The sequence below is a fragment of the Talpa europaea genome, assembly GCF_964194135.1.
Source record: "Talpa europaea genome assembly, chromosome: 1".
Taxonomy (NCBI): domain Eukaryota; kingdom Metazoa; phylum Chordata; class Mammalia; order Eulipotyphla; family Talpidae; genus Talpa; species Talpa europaea.
This window is the reverse complement of record NC_140073.1, coordinates 4,204,780-4,223,456: the sequence shown is the minus strand read 5'-3', so window position 1 is coordinate 4,223,456 and position 18,677 is coordinate 4,204,780. Positions and strand designations below refer to the sequence as shown.

At 58.1% G+C, this 18,677-nt stretch overlaps 1 protein-coding gene across 17 annotated transcripts; it reads left to right on the top strand.

Annotated features, from left to right (window-relative positions):
* Positions 1 to 7,222: 7,222 nt before the first annotated feature.
* SCYL1 (SCY1 like pseudokinase 1) lies at positions 7,223 to 18,655 on the top strand (the record flags this gene model as incomplete). 17 transcript variants are annotated; one of them, XM_084244714.1, is made up of 18 exons in its annotated part: positions 7,223 to 7,333; positions 7,687 to 7,827; positions 8,032 to 8,151; positions 8,232 to 8,458; positions 8,858 to 8,948; positions 9,022 to 9,177; positions 12,735 to 12,893; positions 13,753 to 13,860; positions 14,573 to 14,686; positions 15,378 to 15,533; positions 16,030 to 16,218; positions 16,318 to 16,393; positions 16,662 to 16,826; positions 17,079 to 17,221; positions 17,819 to 17,890; positions 17,992 to 18,204; positions 18,295 to 18,349; positions 18,471 to 18,655. In XM_084244714.1, 18 exons carry the CDS (start codon positions 7,223 to 7,225, stop codon positions 18,593 to 18,595), a joined length of 2,421 nt encoding a protein of 806 aa, XP_084100840.1. In that variant the 3' UTR covers positions 18,596 to 18,655. The 17 variants fall into 17 exon arrangements, with proteins under 17 accessions (XP_084100840.1, XP_084100843.1, XP_084100846.1 ...); XM_084244717.1 differs by having other exon boundaries at positions 16,662 to 16,830; positions 17,131 to 17,221; XM_084244720.1 differs by having other exon boundaries at positions 8,032 to 8,154; positions 9,106 to 9,177.
* Between the last annotated feature and the right edge of the window lie 22 nt (positions 18,656 to 18,677).

The window sequence follows — 18,677 nt, the reverse complement described above, 5'->3', positions numbered from 1 at the left end:
ACCCGAGTTCAAACGACAGCACCACCGTCTCCCAGCCTCCAGGCCTCCTCTGTGCTAAGCTACTGGGCCCAGTGTCAGGGGCTAGTTGGTATGGACCTGGACAGCAGATTTATGACTTCAATAAGGGGTGAAACTGAAATGAGGGACCTGGCGGGGAGGGGGGTGTAGGATCTGGGAGTGTCTACCTGGGTTAACGGTTCCAAAGCCCAGAAAACCTAGGAGATGAGTTAGACCCAGGCTCCTAGCTCGGACAAATTGGTGAACAGGTTGTCACCTATTGTCTCCCGGCCTCTCAGTTCCTTAAATGGAGATCCAGGCCAGAGCACCTGGAAGAGCAGCTGGACTGCACAACTGCAAATGAATGGGCTTTTGCTGCCATCTAGTGCATGGATTGCATGGCTGCAGTATTGCATGCAATGTCCTTCGATAACACCAAATACCCTTGTTCAATGCTTGTTTTTATTGTATGAATCCCCCGTTCACTTGTCGATGTAAATTTGACTTATTTCCAGTTTGGGGTAATTGCGTATACAAGTCTGTGGGGAAATAAACTCATTTTTATTGGGTGACTATATAGGAATGGCATGGCTGCTTAGCGTGGTAGGTAGAGTTTAAAAAATTCGCAAACTAGCTTCTATATGATCCAGCAATTCCACTCCTAGGTATTTACCCAAAGGACACAGAAACATTCATTCAAAGGGCACCTGCACCCCTGTTTATGGCAAAACTATTTACAATAGCTAAGCTATGGGAACAACCCAAATGCCCAAAATAGATGACTGGACCAAGAAGATGTGGTCCATATACACCATGGAATATTACTCAGCAATCAAAAAAGATAAACTCATGCAATTTGCAGCAACATGGATGGCGCTGGAAGGGATCATGCTCAGCGAAATAAGCCAGAAAGAAAAAGAAAAATACTGGATGGTCTCACTCATAGCAGGAACTTATTTGACAGAGTGGGGAACAGAACAGGCATATTGACTTGAAACACACTGCTGAGGGGAGCAGCGGGCGAGTCAGGAGAGGTCTGCTGCGCCATGTGGGTTGTTCCCTGGCGGGCCGGAGATCGAACTTGTGCTCAGAGGCTGTGGATTGCTTCCTAGTGCGGTGCTTAACCCCTTGCGCCACCAGGGAGGACCCCAAATGCACGTGATTTCTAATCTTTGTGTCACCCTCACAGTCAGGACCCCCGAAACCGCGGCTGAGCGCGCCGTCCTCCGGCACACACCTGCCTCGACGTGTGGTTGCCCGAGGCCTGGGCCGCTGCGTTTCCCTGCCTGTCCGCACGCTGGCGGGCGGCGGCTGTCCGCCCTGTTTCTCCCTGCCCGGCTCACGGGCCTTCAGGGAAGTTCTTCAGCGCAGGGTCTGGGGGCAGAGCCTGAGGCCCTTGCGGAAATGTGGTTTGTGGAAATGTGGTTTGCTCTCCACGTTCCCGGACGGTGCAGTGCGGCTGGGAACGGCTTTTCAGGAGTGGCCCCTGTTCTCCTGGGCTCCTTAAGACGCCCTTTGGACGTGATGGTCGCCTCGCAGAGGTTGCCTCTTCCGACCCGCTGGGGTAGGGGCTCCAGGAGGCAACCCGCCCAGACAGGAAGCTCTGGGCAAGCTGCGCTCCCCCAGGGTCTGGGGAGCCCGTCTCAGAGTGGCTTCCCGACGCCCCGGTACAAACACACCTCGATTTCCTGCGCTTGGCGGTCCCGCAGCCTCCGCCCCGCCCTGCAGCCTGGCCCTCGCCCCCCAGCTCCTGTCCCTTGTTCTCCCTCGCTCCCCACCCCAAGCAGTTTCCCGGCTGCCCAGGCCTCCCTCGCTGGGCACCAACCCCGCCCCTGATTCCACTGGCAATGGCATCAACAGAATAAAATATCTAGGGATAAATATAACAATAGGAAGTGCCCCTCCGCAGGTTCCCCCAAGCCTGGTTTTCTGTTTTCTTCCAGATAATCAACCTCCACAGCCTGACAGGAGGGACCTTCGGTGATCTGCTTGCCTACCTCTTGGCTCCATTTCCCCAGCTCAAGCCAAGGGCTCCTTCTCCGTCTCCCCACAGGAGTCAGCTGTCAGGGGAGATTTTCTCCCAGCAAACATTTGTCACACACAAATGTTGCTGTGGGGAATGGGAAGCTCGTTGGGCCGTAGGACGCGCTTCCTGGAAATCCTGCAGGCTGTGGGCTTGACTCTTTGCACCTGGAGGCGTGGTTTGTATTTTTTTTTAAAGATTTATTTATTTATTTTTAATTGTTTTAAAGATTTATTTTGTTATTATTATTTTCAAAAGATTTATTTATTTTTATACAAGAATTGGGGTACAGGCCAGAGATGCAGGGGGTGAGAGGAATCAGCAGAACAGGAGAACAGAACAGGCAGATGGACCGAAGCACACTGCTGAGGGGAGCAGCGGGCAAGACAGGAGAGGTGTGTCCCGCCATGTGGGTAGCTCCCTAGCCGGCCGGGAATCGAACTCATGCTGCAGAGGCTGCAGATTGTTCCAAAGGTTGGGTATTAGCCCCTTGCAATACCAGGGAGGCCCCAAAGATTTACTTTATTTATGCATACAAGAACTGGGGAGCAAAACAGGCGGATCCATTGAAATACACTGCTGAGGGGAGCGGCAGGGAGACAGGAGAGGTCTGCGGCACCATGTGGGTAGCTCCCTGGCCAGGGGCCAGGGATTGGACTCGTGCTGTAGTAGCTGCCAATAGCTTCATATGCTGAGACTTAACCCCTTGCACACCAAGAAGGATCAAGGCAACATAACTTTTACCTTAGTTATTCATACACATTTCTGCCGATATTTAGATGTTTTCTTTAATTCTCAAGATTTAGATTTAGGACAAGGCACAACCAGATACTTTTTTTCTTTTTAAGATTTATTTATTTATGCATACAAGAGCTGTGGTACAGGCCAGAGGCATGGGGGTGAGAGGATCCACCAGAGACAGAGTGGGGAACAGAACAGGCAGATCTACCGAAGGACACTGCTGAGGGGAGCAGCGGGCAAGTCAGGAGAGGTCTGCTGTACCATGTGGGTATCTCCCTGGCTGCGGATCAGACTTGTGCTGCAGAGACTGTGGACAGCTTCACAGGCTGCATCTTAACCCCTTGTGCTACCAGGGAGACCCCACTTTTAAAAATTAAATTGGGTCTCCTCTCTCCCACAATACCTCACGCTGCTCCTCTCCCCGTTGGGCCTGAAAGAAGGGCTCCCGTAAAGCAGGCTGGTGAGAGGAGGGGCCCTTCTGTGCAGGTAGGCTGTGGCCTCAGTCCACACCATCCACACTCTCAGCGCCAAGGAGGGGGTGTCAGGAGGCGGCCCTCCAGCACTAACAGGAACCTGGAGGTCTGGATGAGGAAATGGGCGGTCCAGCTGTGCACACTGACACCAGGCTTAACAAAATTGTCTGGGTCAAACGGCAGAGGCCCAGACATCACATCCAGAGCAGCTGTCCCCAGAAAACATAGTGGAAGGTGATTATCCCCTAAACAAGCTGTAAGCATTGGTTACCGATGCACCTGTCCCCACTTTACAAAGTTTGCAAACAATGTGGATGAGAACTAACCACTAATCAAATAAAGTCATAAAACCACACTCACTGGGCCTCCTGGTGGCATATGGTGGCCTCCTGGTGGCATAAGTCTCAGCGTTACTGCCCCAGTGGCCTAAGTTTGATCCCCGGCCAGGGAGCTGACCCACATGGTGCAGCAGACCTCTCCTGTCTCCCCACTACTCCCCTCAGCAGTGTATTTCAGTCAATCTGCATGTTCTGCTCCCCACTCTGTCTCTGGTGAATCCTCTCACCCTCCACCTCTGGCCTGTACCCCAGTTCTTTTTTTTTTTTTAAAGATTTATTTATTTTTTATTTGTTTATACAATCACTGCGTACAGTCAGAAGCGCGGGAGGGTGAGAGAATTCACCAGAGCCAGAGCGGGGAGCAGAGCAGGCAGAAGGATCAAAGTACACTGCTGAGGGGAGCAGCGGGCGGCAGGAGAGGTCTGCGCGCCATGTGGGACCCTCCTCCAGTGGCCGGGGAGCAGCCGGGGATTGAACCAGCGCTGCAGAGACTGCGGGCAGCTTCGCAACCCAGCGCTCACGCTGCGCCACCGGGGAGGCCCTGTACCCCAGTTCTTGTATGCATAAATAAATCTTTTTAAAAAGTATGTTGAACTGTATGAAATTGTCAATATTTCACTATTTCTGACCTACAAATAGCAACCTAACAACAAAACGAGATCTTCCTGTAATTCCCATACCCTGGAGGGGACCCCTGGCGTTGGATTCCTCCACACTGGCGAGCCTGTGCAAGTTCGTGGCTAGTGAAACTGTTACCAGGGTGATGTGAATGGATAATTTTGCAAGCTGCCTTCTAAGTGCTTTGTAAGGCCCAACAAGTCCTAGAGGTGGTTGTGCTGCTTCCTCTCGGCTTCCTCAGTTGTTAAAATGGTTCTGTGCTAGTTATTAATGCATTACCTCGCAGCCCAAACTCACCAGGGTTGCCTGCTCTCTGAAAATGAATCTATGCCTTTTACAGTGGCTTCCTCCACCAGCTGGCACAATGCTAGATTTTGCCAGCAGAGGGTGCTGACAGCCATTTCTTGACCGGCAGGTTTTGCATCCTGTTTGCTGTGCTATTTTGGGTGGCAGAGTTTGCAGGGTAGGGGGGTGGGCGGCTTCTCCAGCAGCACCCACACCCACCTGCGAGTAGAAGAGTGCCTTTTGGAAGACAGTTCCCCAAGTACAGCTTCCCCTAGCACCCTAGAGGGCAGTTTTCCAGCAAGTTCCATGGGGCCTGTGCAACACCTCCAATCTCTCTAAGCCAGAGCTATTCCCTCTCTAACCCCTGTGTGTCTCAGACCTGGGTGGGATGGGGGCGTCGTTCAGCCCCGTGGGTGGGAGTCGCACCTTACATCTGCTATTCCTATATTCTTAGATTTGTCTTTCTTTCTTACTAGCTGGTCCCTTGTCACCGCAGTCCTGTTACAGGTCACAGCTCTTTGGAGTAGACTTTCCCAGTTCAAATTACTCTGTGGTTTCTGTTGCCTGCCTGGACTGGGACTGATCCTCCCTTTTGTTATAAGGATCAGAAGAGATGATGAAAGTGTCTCTTAGCTCAGTGCCCGATGCAGGGTGGACTCAGAAAACAGCTGTCACGTGACCAGCCTTTCTCCACGTCAACACCCAGACAGCAGCCACTTGCTTATAAATGTTCCTGTGGAATATAGTGTGGACGGAGTTTTGAATCAACCCCCTCTTGTGGACGTTGGATTATTCCAGTTTTCCATTATAAAAAGTCCTGTGAATGACGTAAAAGACGTCACTCTAGACACTCGCTCTGTGCTAAATGCTGAAGGAATTGTATGTATCAGTGCAGGAATCCTCCGACTTGCCTCTCGCATTAGTTTCCTGAAGCTGCTGTAAAAAGTAACTGCCAACTCAGTGGCTTAAAAAAACATGCATGGGGGCCTCCTCTGGTGGTGCAGGGGTTGAGCGCTGGGCTGCGAAGCTGCCCGCAGCCTCTGCAGTGCTGATTCGATCCCTGGCCGCCAGGCAAGGGTCCCACATGGCACGACAGACCTTTCCTGTCATGCCCGCTGCTCCCCTCAGCAGTGTATTTCGTCAATCTTCCTGTTCTGTTCCCCACTCTGGCTCTGGTGAATCCTCTCACCCTCCTGGCGCTTCTAACTGTACCCAGTGCTTGCGTAAATAAATGAATAAATCTTAAAAAAAATAAATAAAATAAAAAACACACATGGGTCCTCCCTGGTGGCGCAAGGGGTTAAGACGCAACCTATGAAGCTATCCACAGCCACTGCAGCATGAGTTCGATCCCTGGCCAGGGAGCAACCCACGTGGCACAGCAGACCTCTCCTGACTCGCCCACTTCTCCCCTCAGCAGCGTATTTCAGTCAATCTGCCTGTTCTGTTCCCCACTCAGTCTCTGGTGAATCCTCTCACCTCCCACAACTCTGGCCTGTACCCCAGCTCTTGTATGTATAAATAAATAAAATCTTAAAAACACACACACACATGTATTACCTCACTGTTGGGGATGTCAGAGGGCGAAAATGGAGGGGCTGGCAGGGCCATGTACCTCCCGACGACCCTAGGGGATCTGTTTCCTTGTTTGTTCAGCTTCTAGAGTTGCATTCCTTGGCTGGTGAATCCTTCCTCACATCACTCCACCCTCCTGCTCCTGTGGATACATCTCCTCACTGTGATCTCCCTACTCTGTCTTATCAGGAACACTGTGACTATATCAGGCCCACCCGGATGTCCAGGGTACTCTCCCCAGCCCAGGTGCTTAACTTAATCACATCAACAAGGTCCCTCGTGTCATGCAAGGTCACCTGTCCACAGGTTCCAGAGATTAGAAGATAGACATATTTGAGAAGATGTCATTCAGCCTGCCACACCTCAGAAGTGGCAGTAGATACAGTTGTTCTACCCATTTGAGAGATGAGAAAGCTGAGGTAGAAAGAGAGTAACTTGCCCAGGTCACACAGATCTCACCCCACTTTGCCCAGAGGCCTGCCCAGCCTGCACCTTCTTCCTCACCAGGGCCCAAGTACTGCTCAGGCCTAACCTTAGGTGGGAATCGGCTGCCCCTGTGGGCCTGAAAACCAGGCCTGCTGGGCCCAGGACAGCAGGGGCTGTTTCTGCACCACCCTCTTGTTCTTTTTTCTTATTTTAAAAAGATTTTTTATTTATATATGCATACAAGAGCTGGGGTACAGGCCAGAGATGCGGGGGGCGGGGTTGTGCGGTGAGAGGACCCACCAGAGACAGAGTGGGGAACAAAGACAGGCAGATCGACCGAAGTACACTGCTGAGGGGAGCAGCAGGGAGACAGGAGAGGTCTGCTGCGCCATGGGGGTAGCTCCCTGGGTGGCCGGGAATCAAACTTGTGCTGCAGAGGCTGCGGACTGCTTCATAGCGCGGTGCTTAACCCCTTGCGCCACCAGGGAGGCCCCTTCCACCCACATTTTAGATATGAGAACGTAGATGCTTGGAGAGTGGGGTGACCTGTCGAGCGGCACAGCCGGTAACTTCAGGGTCCCGGAGGGCGGGTGCTGGGCGGGGCCGCCGTGCTCCGGCCCCGCCCCCAGCCGGAGCCCCGCCCCCAGCCGGAGCCCCGCCCCCAGCCGGAGCCCCGCCCCGCCCCGGCTCGGGCGGCCGGAGGACCCGGAGCGGAGGCGCCCGAGCCCGCGGCGGCGGCGGGCAGGATGTGGTTCTTCGCCCGGGACCCGGTCCGGGACTTCCCGTTCGAGCTTAGCTCGGAGCCCCCCGAGGGCGGCCCGCCGGGGCCCTGGGCCCTGCACCGCGGCCGCAAGAAGGTGAGCGCCGCCCCGTTCCGCAGGCCGCGGCCGACCTCGGCCTCGCCTAGTCAGCGCCGCCGGTCCCGCCGCGTCGCGCCCGGTCTGACGTGGCCGCGGAGCCTCGGGGCGCCGGGCCGGGGGAGGGGGCCGGGCAGTGCCGACGTGGCGGGCGGAAGGACCGAGGGACGGACTGGCGGACGGAGCCGGGGTCACGTGGGCCGGGGACGGTCCCTGAGGGCTGACCGGGCCGAGACCCGGCCGCCGGCCCCTCCCTCCAGCCCTTCACCGCCCTGGGGGCGCTCGGGGCCCGGGAGACCCAGGCCCGCCGGAGTGGCCGCCCCGTTCCCGGCCCACCCCCTGCTCTCGCCCAGGCCACAGGCAGCCCGGTGTCCATCTTCGTGCACGACGTGAAGCCCGGCTCCGAAGAGCAGACCCAGGTGGCCAAAGCTGCCTTCAAGCGCCTCAAAACTCTCCGGCACCCCAACATTCTGGCCTACATCGATGGGCTGGAGGTACCTGCTACCCAGGCTGCCCCGGGTCTGCCCCTCACTTTTTCCAGTCACCCCTTCCTGTCTCCCTGCCCCTCAGAGTCCACCTGTTTTGCCTCAGCACCCTGGGACTTGAACTCCCCACCTCCACCTCTCTTTCCCCCTTGTGTCTCTCACCTTCCCTTCCTCTCCCCCAACTGCCCCGATATCCCCCGTCCCTTTCTCCAGACAGACAAATGCCTGCATGTGGTGACTGAGGCCGTCACCCCACTGGGAGTGTACCTCAAGGCTCGAGCAGAGGCTGGTGGCCTGAAAGAGCTGGAACTCTCCTGGGGGCTACACCAGATTGTGGTAAGGGGGGCAGTGGTGATGAGATCGGGGTGGGGGGTCTGCAGGTACTGGGGTGTGATGGCTTCTTCTGCCCCCAGAAAGCCCTCAGCTTCCTGGTCAATGACTGCAGCCTCATCCACAACAATGTCTGCATGGCCGCTGTGTTCGTGGACCGAGCTGGAGAGTGGAAGCTTGGCGGGCTGGACTACATGTACTCGGCCCAGGGCAATGGCAGCAGCCTCCCCAGCAAGGGTGTCCCCGAGCTTGAGCAGTACGACCCCCCAGAGTTGGCTGATAACAGTGGCAGAGCCATCAAAGAGAAGTGGTGGGTGACTGGGGGCGGCCTGCCCCAACCTGCCCTCTTCTGGCTCGAGGGCAGGAAGCGGGCTGGATTGGGACCCCTGAACGAGACCCCTGAACCACCTGGCAGTTCTCTGCTGCCTGGCTGGGGGGGCGGGGGTAGGGCGCAGCATCCTCAAGGCAGTGGGGCAGGATGAACCCAGCTTGGGGTTAGGTAGTTCTGCACTTGGAACTTGTGTGACCTGGGGTGGATGGCCTTGGGGTGGATGACCTGGCATCTCTGAGCCTCAGTTCCTTTCTGTCAAACTGGGCATGGCAACCTGCTTCTCGGGGCCGAGGGGAGGATCTGCCAGGCAGTGAGGAAAGCCTGGCGGCCTGTGCTCGAGGGTGGCGGGCCCTGAACAGCTCTGGGACACTGTCTCAGGTCCGCCGACATGTGGCGCCTGGGCTGCCTCATCTGGGAAGTCTTCAACGGGCCACTGCCGCGGGCTGCCGCCCTGCGCAACCCTGGAAAGGTGAGTGTCCCTCTCCCTCTGCCTGCCTTGCCTGCCAGCCAGCCCTACCCTGATGCTTACCCTGCTCTCTCAGATCCCCAGGTCACTAGTGCCCCATTACTGCGAGCTGGTCGGTGCCAACCCAAAGGTGCGTCCCAATCCAGCCCGCTTCCTGCAGAACTGCCGCGCGCCTGGTGGCTTCATGAGCAACCGCTTTGTGGAGACCAACCTCTTCCTGGAGGAGATTCAAGTGAGTGCCCACCCACCCCTCAGCCCTGGCCCGCCCGCTTTGTGGGCTCCCCCTTTTTTTTTTTAAGATTTACTTTATGCATACAGGAGCTGGGATGTAGGCCAGAGGTGTGGGAGGGTGAGAGGATTCACCAGAGACAGAGTGGGGAGCAGAACAGGCGGATCCACTGAAATACACGGCTGAGGGGAGCAGCAGGGAGACAGGAGAGATTTGCTGCGCCATGTGGGTCACCTCCTTGGCTGGGGATCAAACTCTTGCTGCAGTGGCTGGCGATAGCTTCTTAGTGCTGAGACTTAACCCCTTGCACAACCAGGGAGGCCCCCTGTGAGCTCCCTCTTAATTGAACCCGTGACGGCAATCAGGGCTCATCTGGGTTCAGACACTGGGTTTCCCTGGGCTGGAGCTTAGTCCTGGTTCTCGTGGCTGCTTTCCAGGAGTGGGCCCCAGGGGTCTGCACTGTGGGTGCTGAGGGCAGCTCCTGGCATCCACTAACTCCGCATGTCCGTTCCGGCCCTAACCTTGGTATTGTGGGGCCCAGGGCCAGGTGGCATTATGGACAGAGGGTGGGGAGGTGGGAGAGTCGCACCTAGACCCCTGCTCAAGCAACCAGCAGGGAGTAAATGGACCAGGCCCCCACCTTTGGGGTCCCTTGGGAAGAGAGGGGTAGAAAACATGTGGTGAGGAAGTGAGTACTCGCAGGGATGGGGCTAGGGTTGAGAAGGAAGGGCATGGGTTTGGGGTGATCAGGGAAGGACTCTCCCAAGGGTGACGTTTGAGCTGAGACTGAAGCGCATGCAGGTAGAGGTCATGGGCCTGGTGACAGGAGGGTGCTCCAGCAGAAGCATATGGAAAGATGGTGAGGAGGGAGCCACTGCTTAAGCTATCTGAACTTCAGCTCCTGTAGCTGTAAGTGGGGTAACAGTAGTCTCAGCGGGCCCCGGGGTCATTGTAGGACTGAGGAGGGCGGCTCTGTGCCGGACACCTGCTCTGACCTGGCCCCGGTGGGGCACGAAGAGCCGTGACTGAGGACCTCCTTGTCTGGGAGGGTGACAGACACTTCCACAGACCTTGATGGCACAGGTCCATGCCACCCATGTGGCATCTTGAAGAGAAGTTGCTGGAAATGCGGAGCCCTGTTGCCTCCTGGGCAGTGTGGGGCAGCAGGGACTGTCGCTTCGAGTTCTCCTCGCTTGGCCGGCTCTGCTGGGCTCGTCTTAAAATGCCCCCTGCCCCCTGTGGAAAATGGGCTGTTTCTGGCCAGTTCCCAGGAGGATGTGGGGGGGTTAGTGCCCAGGGGCCCCTTCCCGACACTGGGCAGGAGAGAGCCCAGCTGCAGCTATCTAAGAGTGACCTTGGATGTGGCTTAGCCTTTCTCTGGACCTTGTCCCCCGAAAACCTGCTGTCAGAGCATCAAGCCTGCCTGCCTCCCACACTGGACTGAGCCGCTCTAGGGCCAACCAGGTCCTCACCCCCCGCGGAGGCTGCTCCTCCTGGGCCAGGCAGCTGCAGCATGAGGCTACGGCAGAGAACACAGATACTTTGGAAGAGCAGGACCAGGTTATAACCCCTGCCTGGCTGCTCTTGACTGGGGACTTTGAGTCTCAGCCTCCTCATTTGTAAAAGGGGGAAGACAGCACCTCTTCACGGGGTGCAGCACCGCAGAGCTGCTGGATGGCTGGGTCAGACCCTGCCCTGCCCATTGCTTAGCTCTGTGACTTTGGCAAGCTCCCTGCCCTCTCTGTTGATACCTCCCTCGTAAAGCTGCAAGGAGATTTATTTTTTATTTTTTATTATTTTATTTTTAAGATTTATTTTTGTTTATTTATACAAGCACTGGGTACAGTCAGCAGCGCAGGAGGGTGAGAGAATTCACCAGAGCCAGAGTAGGGAGCAGAGCAGGCAGAAGGACCTAGGTACACTGCTGAGGGGAGCAGCGGGCGGCAGGAGAGGTCTGCGCGCCATGTGGGACCCTCCTCCTGTGGCCCAGCTGGGGATCGAACTGGCGCTGCAGAGGCTGCGGGCAGCTTCGCAACCCAGTGCTCAACCGCTGCACCACCAGGGAGGCCCGAGATTTTTTTTTTTTTTTAAAGATTTATTTATGCATGCATGCAAGAACTAGGGTACAGGCCAGAAGTGCAGGGGGTGAGAGGATCCACCAGAGACAGAGTGGGGAACAGAACAGGCAGATCAACCAAAGTAGACCACTGAAGGGAGCAGCAGGCGAGACAGGAGAGGTCTGCTATGCCATGTGGGTAGCTCCCTGGCTGGGGATCGAACTCATGCTGCATAGCTGCGGATAGCTTCATAGTACTGTGCTTAGCCCCTTGTGCCACCAGGGAAGCTGAGATTTTTTTGTAATTTATGCATACAAGAGCTGGGGTGTGGCCTTCCTAGTGGTGCAAGGGGTTAAGCACCGCACTATGAGGCAATCTGCACCTTCTCCAGCACGAGTTTGGTCCCTGGCCAGCCAGGGAGCAACCCACATGGCGAGGCAGACCTCTCCTGACTTGCCTGCTGCTCCCCTCAGTAGTGTATTTCAGTCAGTCTGCCTGTTCTGTTCCCCACTCTGTCTCTGGTGAATCCTCTCACGCCCTGCATCTCTGACCTGTACCCCAGTTCTTATATGCATAAATCTTAAAAAAAAAAAAAAACTGGGATGTAAGCCAGAGGTATATGGGGGCAGGGTGAGAGGATTCCCCAGAGACAGAGTGGGGAGCAGAACAGGCAGATTGACTGAAATACACTGCTGAGGGGCACAGCAGGTGAGTCAGGAGACGTCTACTGTGCCATGTGGGTCAGCTCCAGGGCTAGGGATTGAACTCTTGCTACAGTGGCTGCCATTAGCTTCATAGTGCTGAGACTTAACCCCTTGTGCCACCAGGGAGGCCCCTGCAGGGAGGATTATTTAACCTGTGTCAGGTTGAGCACGTCATCCTTCCTGGCATGCAGTCCTGCTCAGGAAATTCGAATTGTGGGTCCTCCAGCCTCAGCAGGAGGCCGGGAAGACGAAAGGAGCCGGCTCGGGCTTAGTGGGAGACCAAGTCTGGGGGGCAACTGCACCTAATCCTAGTGCCCTCCCCTAGTGACCGAGCTCTCCACCCAGGTGGGGTTGTAGGGACACCCCACTCAGCCAGGGCCGGGAGTAGGCCCCTTCGCCTGCCGGAGCCTCAGAGCTCCTGTGTGACAGGGTGATGCTGAATGGCCACTTACCTTGTGTCGAGTCGAGGCAATGCTGATAAAGGGGCTCCTCCTGCAGTGGCTGATTTCCTCGCGGCAGGTCTGGTGGCAGTGGCAGGAATGACAGTCACTGACTGGTTGAGGCCCCAGCCCGGGTGTCGTGCCTTCCCCGGTGGACTCTGGGTGTAGTTATGATCGCGTGCTGCAGACCGAGGGCCTTGCCCAAGCTCACACGGCCTATAAGAGGGAGATGGGGCTTGAAGCCAGAGCCCATGGGCTTAGGTTCTCCTTCAGGCTGGGGTGACCCCCAGGCTTGGCCTGTGGCTGGGGGGCTTTAACAGACTGGTTTCCTCTTCCCTGCCCTCTTCTCGCTCCCCCAGATCAAAGAGCCAGCTGAGAAGCAGAAGTTCTTCCAAGAGCTGAGCAAGAGCCTGGACTCCTTCCCAGAGGATTTCTGCCGGCACAAGGTGCTGCCCCAGCTGCTGACCGCCTTTGAGTTTGGCAACGCGGGAGCTGTTGTCCTCACACCCCTCTTCAAGGTGACTGGGTCGGGAGCTGCAGCGAGGGGCCATCTGGAAGGGCGGGAGCCTCAGGTACCGCGGGGCCCACAGACTGACCAGGTGGATGTGGACAGCGAAAGAGAAGGCCTTGAGGGCAGCCTGCTTAGAGCAGACCCCAGCTACACACGGAGGAGCTTCCTGCTGACCTGGAGGGGTTCCAGCAGCCAGGGCCACTGACCTGCTGTAGGGAGGCTGGGGGACTGCTGGGGAGGGGGAATCCCATGCCTTCAGAAGTCTTCTCCAAGGACTGCTTGCTTCTGCGCCTGCAGCTTTTCCTCCGTTTTCCTAAGACAGCCCCTCTGGTCTGCCCTGTGCACACTGCTTCTCGGGGCCCCTGGGAGGATCTGCTCAGCACCCCGCTTCCCATCCTCCCTTCTGACCATGTGACATTCAGCTCTCCTGGCTTCTAGGATCTCGATCCTTCCCCCTTCCTCAGACCCCAGCCCACCCTGAGATGGGCACCTGCCATTCTCAGCTCTGTCCACCCTGGGAGAACCCTTTATCCTGAAGGGACTGGGCGTGAGGTGACGGGAGGGCGTCAAGCAAACTTTTTATAGCTGGGAACCCCCAGAAACGGTAGGCAGAATCCTGTGTGCATATGACCCCAAGGGGCAGAAGCTTCTAAAGAGGTCTTGACCCAGAAAGGTTAAAGGCAGGGCTAGCCGAGGTGGAGTATGGGCCGAGGGGCTGCTGAGGAAACGCCTGCCTCCCCCACCTGGTCCCCCAGCATCTCCTCCCCACCCTGGAAGCCAACCAGTGGCCCGAGTAGGTGAAATGCACCCCATGAGGCTGTCCCCCGCTGCGAGGGAAGCTGAGCCACCTCCTGGCTCCTCCGCAGGTGGGCAAGTTCCTCAGCGCCGAGGAGTATCAGCAGAAGGTCGTGCCCGTGGTGGTCAAGATGTTCTCGTCCCCCGACCGGGCTATGCGCATCCGCCTCCTTCAGCAGGTGGGGGCTGCCGCCAGACCCTGTCCCTCTACCCTGCCCAGACCTGCCCTGGCCGCCGGGGAGACCCCTGCCTCGTCTCTTGTCCCCGACAGCTGGCTTGAGCCCCTGCTGGGTTGCATGGGCACCCCAGAAATGCCTTCCCTCGACACACCCCCAGGTGAGGGCCCACTGGGCTACGTTCTCAGCAAGTCAGATGGTCGCAGGGCTCCTTGGCAGCTTTGGGGTGCCCAGGCTGCAGGCCCCGGGCCCTTCCACCTCCTGGCTGCTGCTCTAGCTCTCTAGAGTGGGGGAAATGTGTGCCCAGGCAGCGGGTAGCATCAGATGGGACGGATGGGATTGAGTGTGGGGCCCTCGTGAGCCAGGCAGCACTACCTGGAAGCTCCCAGCAGCATCTCCAGCTGCCGATGCACTGGCCCTGCTCAAGCCGCCATCTGCATGGGGTGCTACCTCTGATAGAAGAGGTGGGGGAAGCCCTAAGAGGGGGCGTGGCACAGCCGGACTGTTGAACCAGACCAGAGGCTACAACCTCCAGCTCCCATCCTGGCTCGTCCTAGCACACTCCTGCTTCTCGCCTCCTACGCCGGCCTGAGGCTAGGAGACTCACCTGGTCAGCTGAGCCTACCAGGTGGAGAAAACCAACCTCGAGCAGCCCCATGGTTCTGGTGGGGATGGGAGGCTGTCTGCATCCTCATGCCCCCCACCTGGACCACAGATGGAGCAGTTCATTCAATACCTTGATGAGCCAACAGTCAACACCCAGATCTTTCCCCACGTCGTGCATGGCTTCCTGGACACCAACCCGGCCATCCGGGAGCAGACGGTTAAGGTAGGCGTGGCCAGACCCACAGGGGTTACCCTACCTTTCCCAGGCTTGGAAGTTGCCCACTCCTGGCCTCAGAGGCCTTGGCTTCAGCCTGTGATGAGACAGCAGCGGGGGTCCAGGCTGTGGCTGCAGCTTAGCTGCAGGGGTGAGCAGTGGGTGTGTGGCCCGTAGTCCTCATTGAGCAGACATTGGCTGCTGGACGCGCCCGAGGAGTTCCTGGTCTGAACAGTGAGATCTCAGCAAAGAGACAGAATGTGGGGGTGGGGGAGGCACCCAGAAGACCAGAGGCAAGTCTCAAGGGGGAGGGGGAACGCGGTGTCAGAGCTGCAGAGCAGTTTGGTAGGGCGGGCAGTTGACTGCTGGCTTTAGCAACGTGGAAGTCACTGGTGTCTTCAACCCTAGCCAGTTGGGGGACAGGGTGTGTGTGGGGAGGGGTGTTGTGACATTCTGGGTAGCATGTAGGCCAGGAGAGAGGAGGCAGAGGAGTGCAGACAGATTTTGCCATGGTGGGGGCCGGTCCATGTCTCAGTCTCTGGGGTTGGGGCCAGGACCAGATCTTGGTAGGTGTGTGTGGTTCTTGCTTGCTGTTCTCAGTGCCCAGGCCACCGTGGCCTCCTTGCCTTCCCAGGAGGCCGCTCTTCACAGGGGCCCTTTCCTGCCCCCCCCCCACAATCCCCACTCTCCCACCCTGCAGTCCATGCTGCTCCTGGCCCCCAAGCTGAACGAGTCCAACCTCAACGTGGAGCTGATGAAGCACTTTGCGCGGCTGCAGGCCAGGGACGACCAGGGCCCCATCCGTTGCAACACCACCGTCTGCCTGGGCAAAATAGGCTCCTACCTCAGTGCCAGCGTGAGTGCCCCGCGCGGGTGTCGGGATCCCCAACTACACCGTGTGACAGGCCTCCCTGTGCATGGGCATCACCCTCCCAGAGCCCCAGCCCCAGGGGCCCCCAGTTCCCATGTCTGAGGGGTGAAGTGAGTTGTGCCAGGTCACACAGCCAGAGGAGGTGGCTCTGCTTGGTACCAGGACCGTGGACATCCCCTCCCCCAGTCTGTCAGTGTAGACACCTGCAGCGCCCAGTTAACGCCTGTGACTGAATCGGATCAGCGGGCAGGTGGGAGGGACGCCCAGAGCTCAGGTTGGGGCAGCGTGAGCCCAGCACCTGGGCAGCGAAACCGAGATCCAGACTTAAGTCCATCCTCCCCATTTAAGTTATTAGTGACAAGCTCATATTTTTCAGACTTGGGGCCCCGTGGGTGGCCTCTGCTCTGGGAAGTCAGGCCTGGCGGTTCTGGGCCCTAGGACTGACCCTCTACTCAGAAGCCCTCCGCTCTGCCCCACCCAGACCAGGCACAGGGTCCTCACCTCCGCCTTCAGCCGGGCCACAAAGGACCCATTTGCACCATCCCGGGTCGCGGGTGTCCTGGGCTTTGCTGCCACCCACAACCTCTACTCGATGAACGACTGTGCCCAGAAGATCCTGCCCGTGCTCTGTGGTCTGACTGTCGACCCTGAGAAGTCTGTGCGAGACCAGGTGAGGCACCTCAGGGGCTGGGGTGACCCCTGGGCCCTAGCAGACCCAGTGGGCTCGTGGGACCTCTGGAGTCTCAGCTCTGTCCCTGCTACCCCACAGGCCTTCAAGGCCATTCGAAGCTTCCTCTCCAAACTGGAGTCTGTGTCCGAAGACCCCACCCAGCTGGCTGAGGCGGGTGAGTGGCCCACACTTTCGTTCCTTCTTCCTCTGCCACACCCTTGCCTGTCACCTGTTCGCCCCCTTCCACCTCATTGGAGCAGCTGAAAGGTGGGAGAACCCTAGAGAGCAGGATGGACACCATTCCTGCACCTCACAGATGGGCGAGGGCAGGCCTAGAGAATGTGGGGGGTGTTACAGGTCCCCGTTTCTGTCCTTGCTCTCCTTTACCCTCCCTGTGGGAAGCCGAGGCCCCCACACCTGCTCCCTCTCCTGCCTCTGCCCAGAGAAGGATGTCCACGCAGCCTCCAGCCCTGGAGTGGGAGGAGCCGCGGCCAGCTGGGCCGGCTGGGCCGTGACAGGGATGTCCTCGCTCACCTCCAAGCTGATCCGTGCACACCCCTCGGCTGCCCCTGCTGAGGCCAGCGTCCCTCAGAGACCCACGCCTGAGGGTGAGTGTTCCAGCTTGGCTGCCTCAGTGGTTGGAAGGGCTTAGGGGTTCTGGCACCCAGGAGCTGCTACTGTCCGCTTCCCCAGCATGGTGATCAGATTATAGGGGACAGAGTAAAACCGAGTTCCCTCAAGAGCTTCCTCTTCCTATATATCCACCTACCCTACATCCCCCACCCCCCGCATCATATTCCCAGTTCTGAGATCTTCCTGGGGTCTGGTGTGTGGGAGCTCAGTGATCCTCTGCTCCCCAGGACTTCCTGCCCCCGCTCCCACCCCTGTCCCTGCCACACCTGCAACCTCAAGCCACTGGGAGGCACAAGAGGAGGACAAGGACACGGCAGAGGACAGCAGTGCTGCCGACAGATGGGATGACGAAGACTGGGGCAGCTTGGAGGTGAGTGGGGCCAAGGGGACCTCCCTGGGACAGAGACGTGGGCTGCCATTCAGGGAGCTCAGGCTGGAGTCAGGGCTGTCCTCCCTGTCGGAAGGTGACATGGAGCAGCCAGCTGAGCCCCAAGTCAACTCCAGGGTCCCCTCTGCGCAGGTGGGGAATGAGAGGCCAGTGGGTGGTGGTTGGGCCACCACTGGCCGTCCTCCCTCTCCTCTGTTCCGTGTCCCTCTGCACCTGCCCCAGTGCCAGCCAGCCCTGGTGGCCCTGCTGGGGCGGGGGTTGGGTGGGATGAAAATGGAGAGGTATTGCCTTGAAGGGCGGGTGGGGGGCAGAGCCCTGGGCCCCAGTTCCATCTGGCTGGCAGCAGCTTCTGGCCTCTGTGGGGGTGGGGTGGGGTGTGCAGACTCTCCATCTCCTCCCTGGTCTCCCAGTGGAGTGCTGGCAGGCTGCGCTTAGCACGTGCACCTTAGGGGTGGCAACAGGGCCCCGGAGCAAATGGATTGGGAGACCAAAGAAAGGGTGGGGCACATGGCTAGGAAGGGTCTGGGGCCTCCTCCTCCTTTGGGTCTCCATGGTGGGGCTCTTCTTCCCACACTGCAGCAAGAGGCTGAGTCTGTGCTGGCCCAGCAGGAGGACTGGAGTACTGGGGGCCAAGCCAGCAGAGCTGGGCAGGTGAGCCGAGGGGGAGGGTGTCTGTGTGTGTGTGTGTGTCTCACATCTGGCCTCTCTCTGCTATGGCCTGGCACTCCCTCACCCTCCCAACCCTTTTGCAGACCAGCAACCCAGATCACAAATCCCCTGAGTCTGACTGGAGCAGCTGGGAAGCCGAGGGCTCATGGGATCAGGGCTGGCAGGAGCCAAGTCCCCAGGAGCCACCCCCAGAGGGCACACGGCTGGCCAGCGAGTATAACTGGGGCGGCCTGGAGCCCAGTGAGAAGGGTGACCCCTTTGCTACCCTATCTGTGCGCCGGGAACCTGCTACACAGGTACTTGGCAGGGTTCTGTGGAAGGGTTAGATCTGGGGGGGGGACACCCCAGCTACAGTTGGCCTGTTCTATCCCACAATTCCTTTTCAGCCAAGGCGGGACTCCTGGGGTGACGACAACTGGGAGGGCCTGGAGACTGAGAGTCGTAAGTGCTTCTGTGGGGCGGGCTGGTGGTCTCAGGCCTCCACCCCTGGGCAAGCGCTGTCGGGGAAGCCAAGACCCTGGTGGCCTGCAGCTCTCAGCCCACCTCACTATCCCATTCCCAGGGCAGGCCAAGGCCGAGCAGGCCAGGAAGAAGCGGGAGGAGCGTCGACGGGAGATGGAGGCCAAACGCGCAGAGAAGAAGGCCGCCAAGGGCCCCATGAAGCTGGGAACCCGGAAACTGGACTGAACCACCAGTGTGGGCGCTTGGCGGCCGCGCAGAGCAGGCCGGACAGATGTATTTATTGTACAAACCATGTGAGCCCAGCCCA